The 20,289-nt window shown below is 44.8% G+C and overlaps 2 protein-coding genes across 3 annotated transcripts in view; one reads left to right on the forward strand and one right to left on the reverse strand.

Annotated features, from left to right (window-relative positions):
- The window catches only part of rnf32 (ring finger protein 32), a 43,010-nt gene that overhangs the window by 16,865 nt on the left and 5,856 nt on the right, over positions 1-20,289 (forward strand). Inside the window, exon 8 of the mRNA XM_086101425.1 lies at positions 10,911-11,071. The gene's annotated coding sequence lies outside the window, so the exon portion shown is untranslated. The remainder of the gene's footprint in view (positions 1-10,910; positions 11,072-20,289) is intronic.
- The window catches only part of lmbr1 (limb development membrane protein 1), a 33,346-nt gene that overhangs the window by 6,965 nt on the left and 6,092 nt on the right, over positions 1-20,289 (reverse strand). For both annotated transcript variants that reach the window (XM_086101424.1, XM_086101423.1), the window contains exons 6-12: positions 13,621-13,747; positions 12,907-12,975; positions 12,765-12,829; positions 12,291-12,363; positions 7,279-7,368; positions 5,819-5,895; positions 5,209-5,286 (exon numbers count right to left, since the gene is read on the reverse strand). In XM_086101424.1, the coding sequence (XP_085957550.1) occupies positions 5,209-5,286; positions 5,819-5,895; positions 7,279-7,368; positions 12,291-12,363; positions 12,765-12,829; positions 12,907-12,975; positions 13,621-13,747 (579 nt within the window). The remainder of the gene's footprint in view (positions 1-5,208; positions 5,287-5,818; positions 5,896-7,278; positions 7,369-12,290; positions 12,364-12,764; positions 12,830-12,906; positions 12,976-13,620; positions 13,748-20,289) is intronic.

Here is a 20,289-nt window from a genome sequence, read left to right on the forward strand (position 1 = left end):
ATATTTTCATTTCTATTTGTTATCAGGATAAAACGGATTTTAACCTCAGTCTTTGAAGTTAAGTTTTTGTCCTGATTTTCTTTTTAATTCGCCCAATCACAGTCAAACCTCACATTTTTGCCTCACAGTGGAATGTATTTGTTGCAAGATCATGCACAAATAGATTTTTACTTGCACACGCGCAATTAGACGGGATTGACTCTGCAAATGGCACAATTTGATTTTTTCTTTTTTTTTGCATGTAAATGGCGAATTCAGATACGACCGACTGAAAACGCCCGGCAGACAGACAGTTGGCGAATAGGCATTCAATGGGAATTGGCCACTTGAGAGCTCCAGTGTAAATCCAGCGAGACAGAAAGATGGTGCAAAGTAATTTGCGCTGCAAAGAATTTCCCCACTTGAGCGTCGAGCCAATCAAAATCATGAATGGAAGCAAGATGAAAGGGGTTCCTTTTCAAATCCCTGCCCGTCGTACAATATGTGAACAGGTGTTCAAACATCCCGCCCCCCCCCCCCCCAAAAAAAAGGTTTTCGTTGAAGTGAGACGTCAGACTGTGGCCGTGCCAAACATATAAAAACAAGACAACAAATAACACACATCTCGCCCTGAATATCACTGCTGCCATACCGCCCCCCAAGACTTTTTGAAAGTGAAGCGGGGGAAGAAGAAAAAAAAAAGACATCTATCGACATGCTCCGCACATTGCTCTAGTCACTCGTTAAATATTTGCTCTTCCAACACTTGGCTCCTCCACCATTTGCTCTTTGGGAGGAACGGCTGTATTGTGCAGATGCGACCGTCAATGGCTCACTTTTCTTTTCAAGCTTGGCTGAGATCCACACACTTTTTTTGGGGGGGGGGGGGTAGCAAGATCATGGTAAATCATCACGTTGCAGGATCTGCAGATTATTATTATTTTTTTTTACGTCAGTCAGTGAAGTACCCTTTTCATTCCGTGATGTAAATTTGTTTGCTCGTTCGGACTTTTACTTCGGTAATGCTGGTTACGTTTTCATTTACAGTTGGTTTGGTAGTTCGTGGCATCCCACAAAAACTGAAGAGTTTTACTCCGGGTCTCGGGGAAGTTTAGTTTTTGTCCAGTTGTTTTCTTCTGTTGCTCGCTTGCTCAATAGTTTCAAATTTTTACCTCAGTCAAGGCAATTTCAGGCAAAAACTGCAGCTTTTTGCAACACGAAAGGAGTTTTGCTGGCGTCAGGCCGAAACATCCTAAACCCAAATTTGGTCAATTACATTTTTTTTTCTTTTACAAATCAATCCCCATTGGTCAGTCCCCATGGGAGTATGTTACCGTATTTCCACACTAAAAGGCGCATCGGATTATGAGGCGCACCTTCAATGAATGGCCTATTTTGTATTTTTTTTTTTTATACATTGGGCGCATCGCATTATAAGACGCAATCTACAAGGAAACGCCAACAGAAAGATTAGATGTCAGTAAAACTTATTTAATAAACAGCGACACAGTTCACTTAACCAACAACAAGTTACAACATTTAGTCGTTAACGGTGAACTCTTTTGCCGCTGCTCTATTTCCGCCTTCAACCGCGTAACCGATCGCCTTAAGTTTGAACTCTGCGTCGTCGGCATGTCTCGAGCAAGGAGCCATTTTGGGGCCGAAATATTACCATAATGACCATACACAAGGCGCTTCGGATTTTAAGGCGCGCAGTGAGCTTGTAAGAAAATGGAAGGCTTTTAGGTGCGCCTTTTAGTGCGGAAAATACGCAATTTTTTTATTTTTCAATAAATAATTGGGCATCTTTTAGTTGCCTGAAAAGTGATGGTTTTGGAGGTGCGAGTTTCTGCCCGACACCAGTCGTTATGTTTTTATTGTCTGGTTATCAGTTAGCCAGGCGGCCAAAAATGTCAGACTCTTCCCTCGTCGCGAGCAGAATCATGTGAAAACCACTTCCAACTTATTTTCAGGACAGTTTGCGCAGTGATCCATCCAATTTTGTTACAATTATGATTGCACTGCGATAAATGTGCAAATCTAGCAGTTTACGTGAGTTGGCAAGTTTTTTCTCGCTCAATTTTTCAGCATTTGGTCCCATTTTTATATTCATAAAAAAATAGTTCAACACAAAAACACACCTTTCTGAGCAAAAGACATTCACGTGTTTTGATGGCAGATGAAGCATGAGTTAGTTTTATTCTAAAATGCGTCAATGGCATGGGATTGTTTACTACCCCCACGTCACACCGTACCAAACGGTTGTCTTCATGAAAGAATTGTGAGCTGTGTCCTTTGCAACTTCTCATCCCACCTCAGCATAATGCAGTCCAGCGTTCGGGAGTACGCGTGCCATAATATACATGATGTAGAATTATAACCTTTCTGACGGCGTCCATAAAACCTGCCAAATGACAGCTTTCATAAAAGTTGAGCTAATGGCAGGGCAAAGAAACTCCCCAAGTTTGGCTTCGGAGAATATGGTCCAAGTTTTAGATTATTCTTTCTAATTATGTTTTATATCTTTCCGAGCCACCTTGAGTATCATTATCTTGATTTGTTTGGTGAAGGAGCCAGAACTGAGGAGGAGGGGAACGGAGTGGGGGGGGGGGGGGCGGTCTGGCAGGTTGTTTCATGCCCTTTTATGCATCTGTCATCCCTTGTGAGCTCACTGCAGAGCCGTGGTGCAGTGCCGTTACGCGGGGAATTAGAAGATGGCATGTGATGTCATTTATTAATGGGGTGGGCGGGGGGGGACACAGGAGGGCGGGAGGGTTGTGTGTGTAGGTGCATGCGGGCGCGTATGCTCGCATACTGTATGCGAAGGCCGAGGATGGCAAACTTTCTCAGTACGCTGCCTTTCAACTCATTTTGTCACTGCGGTAGCGGGAAGGCTGACGGGGAGGGGGGGTGAAGTGTTGATGGGGGGGGTGGGGGTCAACGAGAGGGTGCGGTGGGAGGTTGGGGGTTAAGGGTGCTCGGTACAGCCTGCAGCACTTCACTCATTACATTTGTCGCTCATCACGTGAACGGCTTGTTTGCAGACAGTGACTACGTTTGGTGGGGGGGGGTCAAATCAGTCTTCTGCTTCGGGGCGTTATCTTTAGTAGTTGGTGGAAAATTCGTTTTTTAAGGTTTCTTCGCATTGCAAGTTAATTACATCCATCTCCCAGTTCCAGTGAGAAATGTTTTCTGTGCACTTACAAATAGGACTTGTAATGCGTAGCAATGTGAACGATTACAAAAAATTTTTTTTTTTGCGTGATCTGCGCTTTGGGTCGGGAAGCTTCTTCAATTTATGACGACAACCGTCTCGCCGCGAGACCGTTTGTGACGAACCGCTAACCCGCCGCCTACGCGGCTGTTCAAAAGCGAGCATCGTCGAGCGAGGCGGACTCAACGGCGCCTCTGCTGGTTGCCGCCAAGAGCTCACTGTCGCGTTACGATGTTGCCGCGACGTCACTGCTGACAACGTTGCGCTCGGCAGGGAAGGAGTTGAGCCCGCAGCTAATAGTCCACTTAAGGGAAATACAGTGTCAAGTGTTGGACTAGCAGAGTAGTCGGCCAGCAGTAAGAATTTTATTAGCTGCTCTTAGGGCTTGTTCATCAGGCTGTAAAACAAGTTGTCCTATGACAGACTTCCCTCCCTCCACTTCCTCCTTCCCCCCCCCCCCCCCCCCCCTTGGCCTCTTTCCTCATTGCCGTCCCACCTGCCTGCCCTCCTCCTCCTCTTCATCATCACCACCGTCATCCCGTTTCACAGCCATGCCGTGCGCCTGCTTAGTTGGGAAGGGGAAAGCAAACATTGACGAGGCGATTCCATTGTGTGTGTGCCCCCCCACCCCCGACGCAACAATCAGCCTCATTTGACTTTCCCACAGTCTGGATCTCTTTGACAACACTCTCTGAGCTTTCTTTTACGTCATTTCGATCTAGAGATATTACGGGCAAAAAAAATTTGGAGCACTTTGGCTTGCATCCTACAATTTGATTCCATGTCCTTCAAAATGAAGTATCGCTTTTGTTTGAGCTGACTTTACAATTGGAACTTGAGAAATGTTGACGTTGCGTCCAAAATGTTCGCTGGGATACATTTTGGTTATCATTATTTTCAGCGTTCAATGTACCTGTTCCTAATTTCGTAAATTGCATTCAAGACTTTTCAAAGATCAACTTTTGATTGGACAATAATTGGGCTGGACTCTGTTTCAATTTCAAATCTTCATCGAACAAGACATTTTGTTCGGGCACTCGCACCGTTTCCAATCGAGAACAGTTTGGGGGGACCGTCCTCCTCTGTTCCAAGGTTCCTCAAGGTGTGCTCGGAGGAGTTCAGTGGGAAACGCAAGATATGGACAAGAAGTAGATGCGGGTAGAAAGCGTGGAAGCTTTTATAACCTTAAAGGGGAAACCAGTTCACATTTTCTTCATTTTACATGCCAAGTTGTCTATATCTTGTTTTTGTTTTTTTTTCCAACTCATTCAGTACCAGCCAATTCTTGACCAAGTCTGAAAAGACGTTTAAAAACGTCTTTGGGAGTGAATGAGTTAATGACAAAGTCAGTCCTTCAATTGACTCTAAGATGAGAGGCCCATAAAGCATTTAGTAGACTCCAAAAAAAAGGTAATTTAGGGTATTTTCCCGTCAGTTTTCCACGTGACAGCGTCAAATGAAGTGATGGAGAAACACGATACATAATGTTGCCCGAGCCGAGACAAGAATGCAACCGCGCTCGCACACATACAGTACACCTCTGTCGGCGTAGATGAGACGTGATAAGTTGAGTTTAAAACACATCGCATGATAGGCGGAGATGAAAATCTCCCGAGCGAGAAAGAGCGGCTCTTTCAACCATCTTGGGACTTGAGACGTGCCGCCGCGTGCGCTGTTTTTTTTTTTTTTTTTTGCAAGTGCTGCGACGTGACTTTCAATGAGCTTCCAAAACAAAAAAGTTGAGGCCCTGATTAACATCTGCCTGGGTCTTTTCTTCCAACCATGCACCTGAGCATATCCGGAATTTGATTTATGTCTCAGAATCTGGCAGGTCAGATAGGACTCTCCATTTTAGGTGTGTGGGGGTGGCGATTAAAAACATGTCACTTCGACCAGTGGTCGCCAAACCAAAAAAAAAAGTAAAAGCACATGCTAGCAAAAATGAATGGAAAAGGAAAAATGCACTAAGCATGACTACGGCGTTTCAACTTCCAGTAATTAACGTGGAGGATTACCGCGGAACCCTTGGGCATGGCAGTCTCGTCCACGAGAAGGTAGAGGATGTTCAGCGCCACGAGAAGAACCGAGATTGTCTGCAGACAGAGAGTAAGAATCAATACTCGGATGACACCAACCGACCATAAATGATAAACACTACCTGAGTTTTGAAACGTATTTTAGTCCTCGCGTGAACCGAGGGCCTCTTGTTCAAACGTTATAACCGATTTAGCTTAGCTTAACATGGATCGTTCTCATATTGGTAGCATTCGGTTAGCATTCAACTTCCATCCATTTTCTTCAGCGCTCTTCATCATCATTCGGGTCACTGGTGAGCTGCTGGGTGCCAGCGGATCACAGGGCACATTTAGACCCCCCCCCCCCCCAAAAAAATATATATGTATAGTGAGTCTTTATTTTTTTATTATTATTATTATTATTGGGTTGTTGTTGTTTTTTTGGCACTCATGAAAGCAAATCAAGTGGATTTACTTTTTGCTTCGATCAAAAAAAACAAAAAAACTTTCTTTTCATTTTGACAGAAATGGATATAAAATTTGCAATTTTTCTTTTCAGCATTTTTGGCGGGGGGGGGGGGGGGGGGACGCTTAACGATAGGTTACTCACCGTTCCCGCCAGTAATATTAGCATGACTATGGGATACAGCAAATTCTTCTCCCAACCAGAGGCTTGCTTTCTTCTCTCTGGAAAAAAGGGAAAAAATGTTGGTTCAATTCCACGGGGTTTGGCAGCATTACCACTTTTACTCTGGTAGGTTTCTCCATCCTGTTTTGGTTCACTTCCTGTTGACTTGATAGGACCCCCCCCCCCAAAAAACCTCCCAAGTGTCAGCCAATTTTTTTTGGTCTGCATTTCAATCCATCGAGTCGATATGACGTTTGACAAGAAGGCACTTAGACTGCTGTGTTAGCATGTTATGCTAGCCACTAGCTAGAAGGCTGCTGACTGGCAAGCGCCTTCCTTGAAACAACACAAATCCAAATTGCTGCTCTACATGATTTCCAACATTTATTCCTGCGATGGTACTGTCACATACTGGGAACTCTTTTCAAATATTTTGACTTATGTCGTAAAAAAAAGGGCAAAAAAAAAAAGTCAAACTACTAACAAAAATAAACGCTTCCTCAAGCGTGTCAGGCAAAGTGTGAGCTTTAATTTAGTATCCGCAGGTGTAACACATGTTACATAACAAACTATCCTGAAAACGGATAATTACCGGATTCCGCAGTTACCCACCGGTGGATAATTAATTAATCAGCAAAAACCTCAAACTTCACTCGTATCATCACAGGTATGTGTACCAAACACATCGTCCTCTCTCATCACAGCCACCCCTTTGGCTATTTTCTTGAAGGGGGGGGGGGTGTGGGGGGGACACCCTCTACCTCTTTAATTAGTGGCAGTCATCATCACTTAATTGTTGCTCATAAATCTTGCATGAAAAGATCTCCATTAAAAATGGAGGACAGGGATGTAGAGTTTGTGTCCACGCAGGGGAAGGTTTTAGGTTGACATCTTTATGCGGCTTACTGTCATCAGTCACACGATGCCTCGCCAACTACCGCGGCCATATTGACTCGGTCGCGCTCAATTTCCAACCGCGTCACTTCTGATTCTCAAAGTGCAGCCGCTTCCGCGCCCCGGCCGACAAGTTTGCCAGCTGCACTTTATAAGCACCGTCCCTTCTAAATTAATGACATCACTAAAAGGCTCGCTACAATCTAAAGTTTGCTTCTTGTTCAATATCCCTAAGTGCCTGTAGGCCTCCCCCCCCACCACCTCCCTCCCGCCCACCACTGCCAGCCGGCTCCCCAAAAGCCTCATTTATAATATCCTAAAATGGATGGAAAATGATCAGGCAGGTCTGGTCCACATCCAAATGAAGAAATAAAAGCAGACGGGGAGAAAGGGAGTGTCTGTCAGCAATATGTTAAAGGGGGTCGGGGGGGGGGGGGGCAACCCTCCATGGCATTTATACAGTGAACCCGTTCATCCCGTATCGGAAAAACCTAACACAGAAAGACAATATAAAAATTAAGTGATGCCTTGAGATACAAATAACGTACCCAGCTTATTCTTCATGTTTCGGATGCTGTCCAGTTCTTTGGTGAGCTGGTGGGTGAAGCCTGCTCGGGTGTATGCACACATAGATGACCCTGACCAAGACAAAAAAAAAAAGTTTTAGCAGGCCATTACCCAGTGCTACCTTCTACTTGGGTACGGCTCATCAGTGCTGCCATTTGGAGTCCCGCCGAACACCAAAGCCTCGCCTGAAAGGAAAGTCGTCATTTTCACCGGGGAGGAGTTTGCATGGGTTTTTGGTGGAAGTTAGGGAGATTATTTGTCGCAAGGGTAGGAACAATCACACTTCCGGTCCAGGGTTTCAAATCATCAAACCAATTTTAATAACTCTGAAATAACCGGAGGCACAGGTGTCAAACTCAAGGCCCTGGGGCCAGATCTGGCCCACCCTATCATTTTACGTGGCCCGCAAAAGCAAATCAGACATGCTAACTTCTATGATGCTTGCTAAAATCTGTACCGAAATTTCAAATTCTCATCTGTAATAAATAAGAGAGAGGTTGTAAGCATTTTCTTGCTAGCAAACTCATCATTACAGTCATTTCAACCATAGTTGAATAAACCATTATTTTTGAGTTCTTTATATCAGCGGTCCCCAACCTTTTTTGCCCCATGGACCAGTTGAATGTCAGACAATATTTTCAGGGACTGGCCTTTAAGGCCGGATAAATACAACAAAATAATATGATATGATTTTCCCCTTCCCAAAGAAACTTTCCAAAGCCGTTTATTTTTTTTACTCATTTTGCTAGCTCCTGGGTTTCATTTTAGCGGGAACCTATCACGTGACCGAGAAGCGCGTCAAGAGTGACGTACTGGAGACAGATGTAACGGAGAATCCGATAGTTTTTCAAAATAAAACATCTTTCAGATTCTGAAATGAATAAAACGGAAGTAGTGAAAGTTATTTATTCTTTCTGTGCGGCCCGGCGCCAAATGACCGGCGGCCCGGTACCGGCCCACGGATTGGGGACCTCTGCTTTATATGGTTTCACGGTCATAAATGGCCCTCCAAGGGACACGGTAACTACAGTGTGGCCCTCGACAAAAAAAGTTGGACACCTCTGACCTAAGGAAATACAAAATGCAGTTTTCAAATGACAATTCAATTTATTTAGGCACAAAAAAAAAATAGTATTGCCATTTGAAAACTACATTTTTTATTTGCCTGGGTTGTCTCTGAGTGATATTAAAATTAGTTTGATGATTTGAAACCTTGTGATCGAAACAGCTTTTTGGGTCAGAGTTTGTGGTGCATCTACAGTTTCAACTATTGATTTACACAATAACGAATGGCCCGACACCCTACAAATAGCAGGGCGTGACCTTCATTTTCATGGTAATCATATTGTTTCGCAATTATATGTCAGTATGAGAACACCAGAGAGAGTCTGCAAACGTGCAGTCACACGTTTGCAGCAATGCGCTGACTGAAACGATGCTTAGGTGAGACAGCTAAACGGCAAAGTAATTCTCACAGGCCCCGTTCAAGAAAAACGGATTTTCTCTGGAGATGAACCAAATAGTCACAAATCTTCTCGTCCCCACAAGGAACTAATGTATTATTTGTGTGCGCGACACCTCCAAACGTGGCTCCGCATGTCACCGGCGGCAGATAAATGGTTCATCTGATAGATATTATGTCCTTAATAGCGAATAAATCACAGAAACAAAGGACGCTATCATCACTCGAGTGGAGCAGTAATGGAGCCTTGGCAAGATCTCAACTGCAGTATCCGAAGTGACGTCACCCCCCCGACTGAAGTTAAATATATCCTGCCTTCGCCTTCTGCTGGCAGCATCGAGTGAGAGACTGAGTTAAAGCGAGGCGGCGATGCTGAGTGAGGCTTATGAAGCCAGCACCGGCCGGAGAAATGCGAAAGTACCCTTGCTTAATCTTGTGCTGTGTTTGGGAGAATGACGTCACTCGGAGAGGGAAAAAAACCCCCAAAAACTTAAAAATGCAAATGAGCACGCCGAGACAATCTGAGGCAAGGTCATCGTGCCGCAGAGCATCTGGACCGAGCACTGTTGTCTGAACGTCGCACTCTTCCAAGGACACCGTGGCACCACTCGCAGCACATTCCATTAACGCAAATGTGTTTTCGGAGAAACCGGCATCAGATGTGTGCTGTTCTAAGCAAACCTGTTGAAATGGAATATACAATGTGTGGTTTAAGTCAATGGTCCCCAACCCCCGGGTCGTGGACCGGTTACCGGTCCGTGGGTCATTTGGTACGGGGCCACACAGAAAGAATAACTAAGAAAGAATTACTTTCGTTTTATTCATTCCGTAATCTGAAAGGTGTTTTATTTTGAAAAATTACCGGATTCTCTGTTACATCCATCCACAGCAGCGGTCCACTGACCGGCTTGATGTCAGACAATATTTTCAGGGACCGGTCTTTAAGGTGTGACGGATAAATACAACAAAATAATATGATAGGACCGACATGAAAACGGTGGTATTTTCGAAACAGAATAATAAACGCAAATCATGATACGAGGAACGTCCGACCTGGCCTCAACACTCTCTGGTCACTATGGTAACGTTTAAACGTGCCTTCAAAATAAGACACGGCGCATATACAAAGTGCATGAAAAATATGACTCGCCAAAATCCCTCATGTCCACTCTTAAGTGGACCGAGGCAATTATATGATGCACCGAGCGTCGTAACAGTAGCTAAATTGCGTTCTTTGGAAATCCCCTCCCACACACACACGCAAGTAGTGTTCCCACGGCTTAGACGTGTACACCGATAAACAAATCCTTCACCTGATGCGGCTCAACGGTGCCTATCTGTCAACACAAACTGGCGGCAACAAGACCTTTTGGAGTGTGTCGCGTGAACTTTCTCTGAACTGCGTTTCCAAGCCACTGTGTGAGCATGTACACAATATGTACGTACACGAACGCATTCACGTCCCAATTGAAGAACAGAGCAAAAAAAAAAATAAATAAATAAAAAAATTGACCACTGTTTGCTTTTCTGCCCCTTTGCTGAGGTTTTTGAATAGATCAAACGGCTCCCGGGGGAGGAGGGTGATAAGCCAGAGATTGCAATTATTCTGTCGTTTAGTTCAAAGCGCGGCAGTGCGGAATGAGCCGTAAGGAAGCACAACGCTCGGGTGCCGCTCTATGGAGGTGGCCGGCGTAGTATTTTTAAAAACACCTGCTATCGCGGGGCTTGATCTCCCATACCTCCCCTGGTGTGAAAACACTCCTCATTCGCTCGCATCTGTACACGTGGTTACGCGCTTGGCTTAATATTAAAGTAGGTGTTGGAAGGTGGCCAAAACTTCCTGCCTCTTGAGAATTTGCAGTCTTCCGCAAGGAATTTGCGATGCAGGAAATGCAGGTGACGAGGGCGGAAGAAAGAAAACACCTCCCCGGACTTCCTCCCCGACTTTCGCTTGGCGGGCAAAGTCAAAGAGGTCACAGCAGGAACGCCGCCCGTCGTGTCCTTTTTAGGTCTCAGTGACGGCAGAAGTGAGGCAAAAATTCTCGTCCGGGATTTATTTCCACCCCAATTAGCTGGACGATACCATCGCAGGCCTGGCGGTAAATGAGTCGGATTGTTTCATCAGCATTGAGAGTGCGTCCTCTCTTTCAGGGATGGCAATGGCTAGTGGTGGAAAAAGCGGAAAGGGGCGTGGCCTGGACGGGGCGACCAATCACAACAAGAAAGACATCATACACGTCCAATCGCAGGGCTGTTTACAATCGGAAGATGGAAAGACTGATCGGGAGAGCTCGTGAAAACTCGACCATAAGGTACCTGACCCCCCCTAAAATTTTCTCAACGGTTTTAGACGATTCACAAAAATGATCAATTTAAGAAATAAAACGGCGGAAAATTGCCATCCCTGCTCTTTACGATGGCGTTCCATTGCTATGTCAGCGATGTCAGTCATGACGACAGTGAATATTTGCATGAAAGAGCACAATCGGAAGCTGAAAGGCAAAATTCATAGTTGAACCGACCATTCAAGTCAATTTACCCAGCCTGAGGACTGACCCTGGCTCTTTATCTTAAGTCAACAGTCTCAAACTTGGGTCTGAAACTGGACAGTGATTTTAAATTGGACCTGATGCCGTTGTTAAATCCAGCTTCTTTCGTCGTCGGCAGCTGGCTAAAGTGAAACCTCTCCTTTCTCGCGAGCACTTTGAAACAGTCATTCATGCCTTCGTCACGTCCCGGCTGGATTACTGCAATGCCCTTTACTTTGGAGTTAGCCAATCCTCCATTAAGCGTCTCCAGTTGGTCCAGAATGCTGCTGCTCGCCTCTTGACTGGTACTCGTAAGAGGGTGCACATCGCTTCCGCTCTGACATCCCTTCACTGGCTCCCATTTTGGAGTCCTTTTTAAGATCCTATTATTTGTTTTCAAATCTTTACACGGCTTCCCTCCACCTTACCTCTCTGAGCTCCTCCGCCCCTACGCACCTGCCTGGCGACTCAGGTCCGCGGACTGGACATTATTAGCGGTACCAAGAACTCAGCGGAGGCTTTTCCGTTGCCGCTCCCTCTCTTTGGAATGATGTCCCACTGAACATTCGGCAAGCCCCCCCCTCGCCGCCCATCTTAAAACTCATTTGTATTCTTTGGCTTTTGACTCAGACTTGATCTCCGTTTGACTGTTTTTGTGCTTTCCACTGTCTTAGTTATTAATTTAGTATTTTTATCGTTTATTGTTGTATATATGATATTTGCTCCATGTACAGCACTTTGTATGCAGCAGTGGTTGTTCTCGCTCTGTAAAAACAGTTGAGTTGAGTGTTCAAGAGGGCCTTCACAGCAAATACCACAATCATCGTGCCGCAGAGGCATGACTTGCTCTCAAACCAAGCTGGACAGCCGCATGTCGATGTCAAACGTGTGTGCGAGTGTGTGTGTATCACCGCGCCTTCCCCAGCTAATTGATTCCAGCACGACATGCTCCATCACACCCAATAGGGCCATCCGACCCCCTTTCCCCTCCCGTATAGCGTACCGTTTAATCTCCTCTGAAGGGCTTCCTCTTGCAAATGGATGCAGTAAATCTGCTCATCCAGGTCCTCCAGGATCTGAAGAGTGAGAGAGAGGAGATGGAAATGGGTTCTAATTAAGCAGCAAGTGGCACTGGAGAGATGGCAGATGGGGAGGATGAGTTGGTGACGTATTTGCAGTCCTGCGGCTTGGACGGATTTTTTTTTCCACGCTCTTGTAGATTCCTCAGTTTTTCAAAGTTCTCTTTTCATTTAAAAACTGGATGGAACGCACATTTTGGTGCTGTTCAACCTCAAGTTTAGACACATGCCGATATTTGATCAATTCTCACTATTGGCCGAACTAAACATTCGGGGAGTGCAGAAAAGTCGACTTTTATATTGTAGTAATGAGAGGAAAAATACGTCGTATGATTTCGTTATCGATGGGGTGAGGTATCTTGCTACTTTTCTCATAACCCGAAATTCTAGCGACCTACCGTCGGCTTCACGAGTAACTGGCCCATGACCGTGAACATCCTTGACAATCCCACAGGGGTGCACACTACGAGAGAGAAGAGGAAAAGTGCCAAAATGTAAATGCCTTACGGTCTCGATCAAATCTATGGTGAAAAGGCTTACTGAGTAAGAGCAGTCCTCCCATCAGAGATATACACGAGTACAGGTAGGGTAAGTAGAATTCCCAGAGATCTGTGGAAAGAAATAGTCATATTAATCCATTTGAAGGAAAAAAAATTTGAATTAAATTAAACCCAGAAAAAAAATGGTCCATGTCAATTATTTCCGAAAAACAACACAGAAAATTAAGTGAAATTAAATGAAAATCAATATAGTGAAATAAAATACGATAAATTAATTCTAAAATGGAAGATTTTTTAAAAAAAAATCCATTTATTGGTAAAATAATACTTTCAAATAAAATAATGTATACTTCGTAAAATGTAATACTGCAATTAAAAAAAGGACTGACCAAGAATGCCTGAAAATAAGAAAAATAAAACCAATACATGAAAATAAATAAGACCGGCAAATCCTTTAATGGTAAAAGGAAGGCATGAAAGATAACTTGAATAATATAAAAAATAAAATGTAGTAAGCACCAAATTACAAAAAGGATCAAGTTTGTCCACTTTTGGGGGCGGCAAACATATTTTTGCAACTTCCAAATTATTTACAACCTCATTGTATGTTTGCATTTATTAGAGAAAAAAAAGGAAACACTTCCAATGACTTGGCAGCTCAAAATGTTCTTGCGTTGGACTATTTGACTTATTCTGGTTTGTAATGTCTTAATAAATCGAATTTGCAGTTCGGTGGCTGCGACTGTAATCGTACCGTAGAGTGACTCCATACTGGCTGCGTCGTTGTCAATAAGCGCCGACGCCACCCACACAATGCCCAGGATGAGCAGAGCCAGCAAGAAGAGCATCACAAAGGTCTCCAAAATGCGTGCCTTAATACCCTGGTGCACAAAAATAACAACCGTCAACATCTTGCCGCGGGGGTCATAAACCCTCAAATCCTATCAGGATGATTTTTTTTTTTTTAATGGGCTTTATTTTAATGGACATCTCGTTTCCTCCCATCAGGCCACACTCGCGGCACACAAACATGACATAAATGCTCCCGCCGATGCCTCCGTAAAACGGCTCTTTTATACACATGCAGTGCGCTCTGTAAAGCGCCTCTCACGGGGCACTGGCAGAGGTGAAATTAAAAAAAAGAAGGGGGTGACAGCGACGGGGGTGCGAGGTCAGCTACTGTCTGCGATCAAGAGCAGGCCTCCCATCTGGGCCCGATTAGGAGCTCTTCTAGCGCCGTTGTATCCTGGCCGGCGCAGACGGCGGGCTTTGGGAGTAATTTGGGTTTTCCGGGTCACAAACTGCTGAGTGGTTAATTAAGTGCCCCCCCCCCCCCCTACCTCTACCTGTTCACACAGTTTGCATTAGCCACACCGCTGGAGAGCCACGCCGTCTAACCGAGGCAAGATAGATGGGCGCCGGCGCAGACATGTCAGCTCGGCGGGCCAGGCGCACGGTAACAAGGTGGGCGGGGCCCTCCGCCTAAATGGGCTGCACATGAGCAATTTGTTACCGGCTAAGAGGAAGAACGGCGCTGCCGTCGCTGGTCAGCATTTGCCAACAGGTACGCCAAGGGGTTCTCCCTTTGAAAGCGGCCCCCGCTAATTGTTGGCTAACCTTTTAAGAGTGTAAATGGTTTGAAGTAGTAAGTAGAGACGCGTTTTCCATTGGAATACCCTAATCCGTTCCGAGCCCCCCCAAAATTCAGACATGATTATTTTCCAAAGCATAAAAATGCATGAAAATATCTAAAAAATACATGTTCTAATAAGATTAGGGGTTTTCCCGGCGTTTTGTCAAGAACTGATCCAAGGACGTTTGCTTTTGTCGGCTTTTAACAATCCTTCGAAAATGTCCAAGGCAAAAATCAGCATAGTGAGCGATCGCCTGACCGGTGAACACTTTTTCTGGGTGATTCACATTGACGTAAAACTATCGGAACGCCTCATGGCCCGAGGACGCCGCATAGACACATATCTATCTATCTTCAACATAGAAACATACAGTAGAAGTCGCTCTTAGCCAATGGGATGCCAGGATGATGCTAGGTTTATAGCCAATGGCAGAGCAGCTATCGGTATGTTGCGTTCAGGAAACTTGGAGCTGCGAGTCGCGGCCCATACTCTATTTTTACCTTTCGTATCTTGAAATTAATTTCGTAACAAGAGGCAATATTTTCCTGTTGAGGCGTTTCATAACTTTTCATATGAAGACACGTTCGTAAGTAGAGGTACCGCTGTATAGTCTGGACCAGCGACAATGAAAATCTTGATCACGTCTCAGTGAGTGTAGAATTTGCCAGAGCCCACGTCAAGGAACACGGGCAGGTTGTGGAGTGTCCCACTGTGGCCGAGACGGAGATTGCAGCCGCCATCTGGCGCTATTTTATTGATGTAACATTTAATATCGTCAATCCACTAAAAGCGGATCCGACTCATGAGCTCCATTCGCACTCGTGAGTGCAGTGGGAGTTGACCATTTGGGCGATCGGGAGGCTCGAGGGTTAGAACCGATTGCAAATTCAAAAGGCAGATGCGGAGAAAAAATGGAAAAAAAAGAAGAGGCCGAAGAGTCGGTCTCTAAACGCATCTCCCTCCCAGGAGAGAAGGCGGGAGAGGTGAGAGAAGAAGAGAGAGAGAGAGACGAATGCTTTCAGGGGCCGCAACTGCACTCTGAAGGAGGCGTGCGCACACCCGCGCATTCGCTCAAGCGCACCGGTCCACCTTAACAGAGCGGCACATGCCGTCCCGAAGGTGTATTCCCTTGAGATAGGCTCTCTCAATCATTTATAAGCCTCCCAACATTAGCCATTCAGATCATTTAGGGCAAAGGCAATGCCTGTCACCTCCCTTGCTATCATCTTCTGCTTCTCGTTTATTCTCGTCGCAGAGCTTTGCTCATCCCCGGCCGGGAAGGCGAGCGAGCTTTTGTTTTAAAACGACGGTTTATAAATAGGTCCCAAGAAGACGTCGCCAATCAAAAGAACTGTCAGCTGGCAGAAGGCATGCAAGGGGAAAGGGAAAGAGAGAAAAAAGACATGCTGAAAGTTTCTATTCTCGACATTCTAATTGTGTAGCATTGGCTAAATATAGCCACTCTGAAATATTTACCATCCCCTGATCCTCGCCGTGACATTGAGCTGGGGGGTGTGGGGGGGGGGGGGGCTGTTTGGCTTGTGCGCGAACCGGAACGACTTCCAAGAAATACGAGGAGGGATCACGGCAGAAAGTAGCCACAACACAAAACACGCCATGCTGAGTTCGTCTTAATTATTGGACATGTGTGTACCCAGCAAACAAATATTTTGTGAAACGATTAGTCTACCGATTTATGCCTTTGAATAATCGGATAAAATTTGACTTTGCATTATCACATTACAAAATGCGCACGTGAGGTCAAGATATTGTTGTTGTCCACTGGAGGTCGTCTTCCTCACGTTCCATACTGTAGTATCTGTGACTTGAGTGCGTGGTTTTCAAGAATGACCTGCAAGTCAGTGATTGAGAATCTGTACATTTGGCTGTTGTGAGCTCAGGTTAGCTGCCCAACTGTTAACCGATTAACAGCTAAAATTATTCGCTGGAAAAAAAAAAACCTGTTAATTTTTGTTTTGTTTTTTAAACTGTAACTTTAGTCGCTAATACGTTCCACAAACTATCTTCCTGTTTAATCTTGTTTTTTTCATTTTGGTTGAGGGGTCAGTGGGTGGTTAGCATGCTACGTGTTATGCGTGTGAGCATTTCATTCGTCGTCTTTTGACTTCCAGTCCAACCACAGGGAATAATATAAAATCCATAATCGCCCTTTGGTCTTTTTTAATCGCCCTTTACACACTTTTCTCCGCCAATCGCTAGCTTGCGTTATGTTAGATTCCCAAATGCTATCACGCTAGCGTCCGAGATCATCCGCCGGACCGTCTGTCTGTTGGCTGTCAGAAGCGTGTGGAGCGAGGGCCAAAAAGGGTTAAGTGAAGGAGGGTGTGAGCGAGAAAGGCCCCTGCCAGATGCCCGAGGACCTTATTAGCGCATTGGTGAAAAGGCCGAGGCCGCAATGACCGTGTGGCGAGACGCAAAGCAGAGAGGACAGAGAGAAGGGGACACGCCGGCCCGTAAAGCGCAGGAATGGACTTCTAAGGCCTCTTTTAATAAGACTCCTCGATAACGACGCGAGGCGCATGGAAAATGATCAGCATCACGTCGTATTGTTCAAACGCGAGCGATCGAACGCATAAAAAAAAAAAAAAAAAAAAACTTGTTTATGGCCGACACAGTCTGACCGTAGCTTGTTCTGCTTCTGTGCTTCTTTTCATCAAGCTAAGAAGCACAAAATTTCCATCAATGTCATCCTTCGGATCAATTCATCTACCAAAGCTTCCTTTCAGAATCCTAATTCTCCATCGTCGCCAAATTAGCTGTATTTACGTTGCCGCCTAGATATATCTGAGCATACTAATTCGGCGAATGTTAGCACTTTGTCCGGGCTCATTAGCCTTGTAGGAGTCGTAGCCGACTTCAGGACATTAGGTAAAAGCCACGTTATCAATGTACCAATGGATCAAGTTGAAGGTTCAAAAGTTTGGATGAGTTTGGCGCCGAAAAATGCCATGAAAACCAGCCACTCTTTCAGATCCGAAAAACAACCGTGAAACGTGGCAAGACGAACTCCATACTTGAAGTTGAACTTTCTAAAGCTTGAATACCCGCATAATGTATGCCAAATACACTTGAAAGGATGTCCCCGGTTTACAACAGGATTTCGCTCTGGCGGCGCAACCCAAACGTGCGCGCAAGTCGAAATGTCCAGGAAATGACAGTAAATATGTGAATGAAAACCGTTTTCAATTGGGGGGGGGGGGGGGGGATGTAAGGAGACTGGTAATTAAAAGCCTCACTCATATCAGTCAATGACATCTTAATGAAAAAAAACTAGTGGACGGTTTAGAAAACGACGTCAATTGAGGAAGAGGGGCGAAAAAATAAAAAAGAACCTGAGCAACTTGCTTGTTCTTTTTTTATTTTCTTTTTTAAATTCCCGGCTGGAGCTAATATGTTCTCATGGCAACCGACATTGTAACCGACAGCTTTAGGGAGACATTGTGACCTTAAAGGAAGGTATGTAAACACCACTTTATATTCCCGGCCGGCCCCGGCCCAAAAGAAGGCCTGGGAAAAATGTCCGCATGTGCAGGAGATTTGAAATAAATATCCCAGCCCCCATTGTGGAGGGGCAACAAAGACGAGTATCTTAGTAACACCACGCGGGGTTTGCTCGGTGAGACGTTCTCCTGCCCCCCCCCCCCCGTGTGCCCCTCCCTCCACAATAAACACACTCCTCATCATCGGCTTAGGATGAGATTGATGAGGAGTTTCTTTACCAGCCAGATGAAACCTGTTGGCCCTCCGCTGGGTCAGTCAAAGGGGTCAGACTGGTTGCAACTCGTTTCAGGATCAAACACATTTCACACACGCAGAGGGGAAGACGCGGCCACTTTTCACTGCAAGGCCTTATTTGTAACGCGGCACTTTCTCACTGCTGCACACTTTCAACTCAACAAGACGTCTCCCAATAAGACAAGAACAACCCCACAAAGGATCCCCCACACCCTCCCAAACATTTTACATGACAGTGGAACCTCAAAAGTCAAGCTCAAATCCTTTTCTGGGATGCTGGTTCAGGAACAATTATTTCCCATCGGAAATAAATGGAGGCTCGCCAAAATAAAAACACATTTGATCATCTTAAATCGAGATGGGCGACTACCGATAGTATCGAGCCGATGCACTTTATTGAAAGGTATCGAGTCTTCATGCAGGATGCCAAAACCAGCCACTGATACTTCAGGGAGAAAAAAAAAATCTGACATTGCGTAAGTCCCTCTTTGCAGTTTTGTGGTCAAATCATCTGCCTCAGAAAGGCTCCGTTTTTTTTTTTTGGTTTTTTTTTGTCCTCGTGTTATATGAAATTTTAAGTACCGGTACTTGAGGTTTCGGTACATCGTATCAGAGAGTACTCGGGAGTGAATCCTCTCCGTCTGATATCGCCCTGAAAAAATGTGCTGTTGAACATTTGTAATATGAAGCAAATCAATAATCAATATAAAAAAAACAACTATTTAGCTCATTTCATGATGGATACTTCACTTTACTGAGGATCATAAATGACAAACCATCGAGGCTAGCGCTTCAAAGCTTTCCGATGCACGGGCTTGCCGTTTTGTTTGAAGGCAACATCGCTTCGAGATATTCCACTCGTTACATCTGCAAATGAAACGCTTCATTAATTTCGTGATATAAATAGACACGTTCATCATGCCCTATACTGTCCTTGTGACCAGAGTGCTGTTGAAAACATCGGGAAAAAGATCAGATTGCAGTGGTGGGCCTAAACGCTAGCATGCTTTAGCTGGGGTACCAGTCCATCCAAATAAATCAGTGCTATTCATTACTGTTGGTAAAATTCCGATTTAAAAAATAACAATATCTGTAAAAGCAAGTATCGATAAGAAGTATCACTGTATCACCGATAAAGTTAGTCCCACAGGTTTTATTGCGGCGAGCTTTGAAATCACTCTCCGGCTAAATTATATACATTAGCCCAGTCTAGTTCTCAGTGGCTCAATTCCAATGTGATGTTTAAAAAAAATTTTAAAAATCGAGTCAAGAGCTGAACCCAAGATTTGACCTCTAAAAGCCTGAACGATGCAGCTCCTCGGCAAGGATTTGAGCACCCGGCCGTAAAAAGGGGGGAGACATTTTACAGCAGCAAATAAAGCTCGGATCATAACATCAGAAGTCGGGACCCTTTAAGTCGCTCCGATTCATCCACAATTTGGACAATTTGTTACACTATTAATCACTGGGCCGCCACCGCCATCCGACAACGAGCTGAACAGTTAAAGCTGAAAAAAAAAAAAAGTTTGACGTTTTCCATCTTTTTGTCACGGTGGCGTCTTTTATTGCATCATCAAACGTAAGCGCGGCCACATGAAAAGGCTGGCGCGCGACATTAGACGCTAAATTCATCACTTGCTTCATTTCCGCACTCACAAGGAGCACAAGCTTGAAATGCCACATTAAAAAAAAAAAACGTTGCACTCGCATAGCATTGTCGCCACCTCATACTGTTAGTTAATTCGTTCTCATCGTGTTTTAATTTTTTTTTTCATGCAGCTTCCCAACAATAGGATACAATGTGTTATTATTGTGTTGTCATAGTGTTAATATTTCATTGCATGGTGTTATGGCAGCAGTGTCAAACTCATTTTTGTCACAGGCTTGATTTTAGTTACAGTTTCCCTTCGGCGGGCCGTTATGACTGAAACCATATGAAGAAGTCAAGAATGAACGGTTTATTCGCATATTGTTTAAGTTGCTGTCATGAGGGCTTTGGTAACAAAAAATGCTTACAATATCACTCTTCCTTA

This window comes from Hippocampus guttulatus, chromosome 21 (assembly GCF_054856545.1).
Source record: "Hippocampus guttulatus isolate MCC_2025c chromosome 21, RoL_Hgut_1.0, whole genome shotgun sequence".
Classification (NCBI taxonomy): domain Eukaryota; kingdom Metazoa; phylum Chordata; class Actinopteri; order Syngnathiformes; family Syngnathidae; genus Hippocampus; species Hippocampus guttulatus.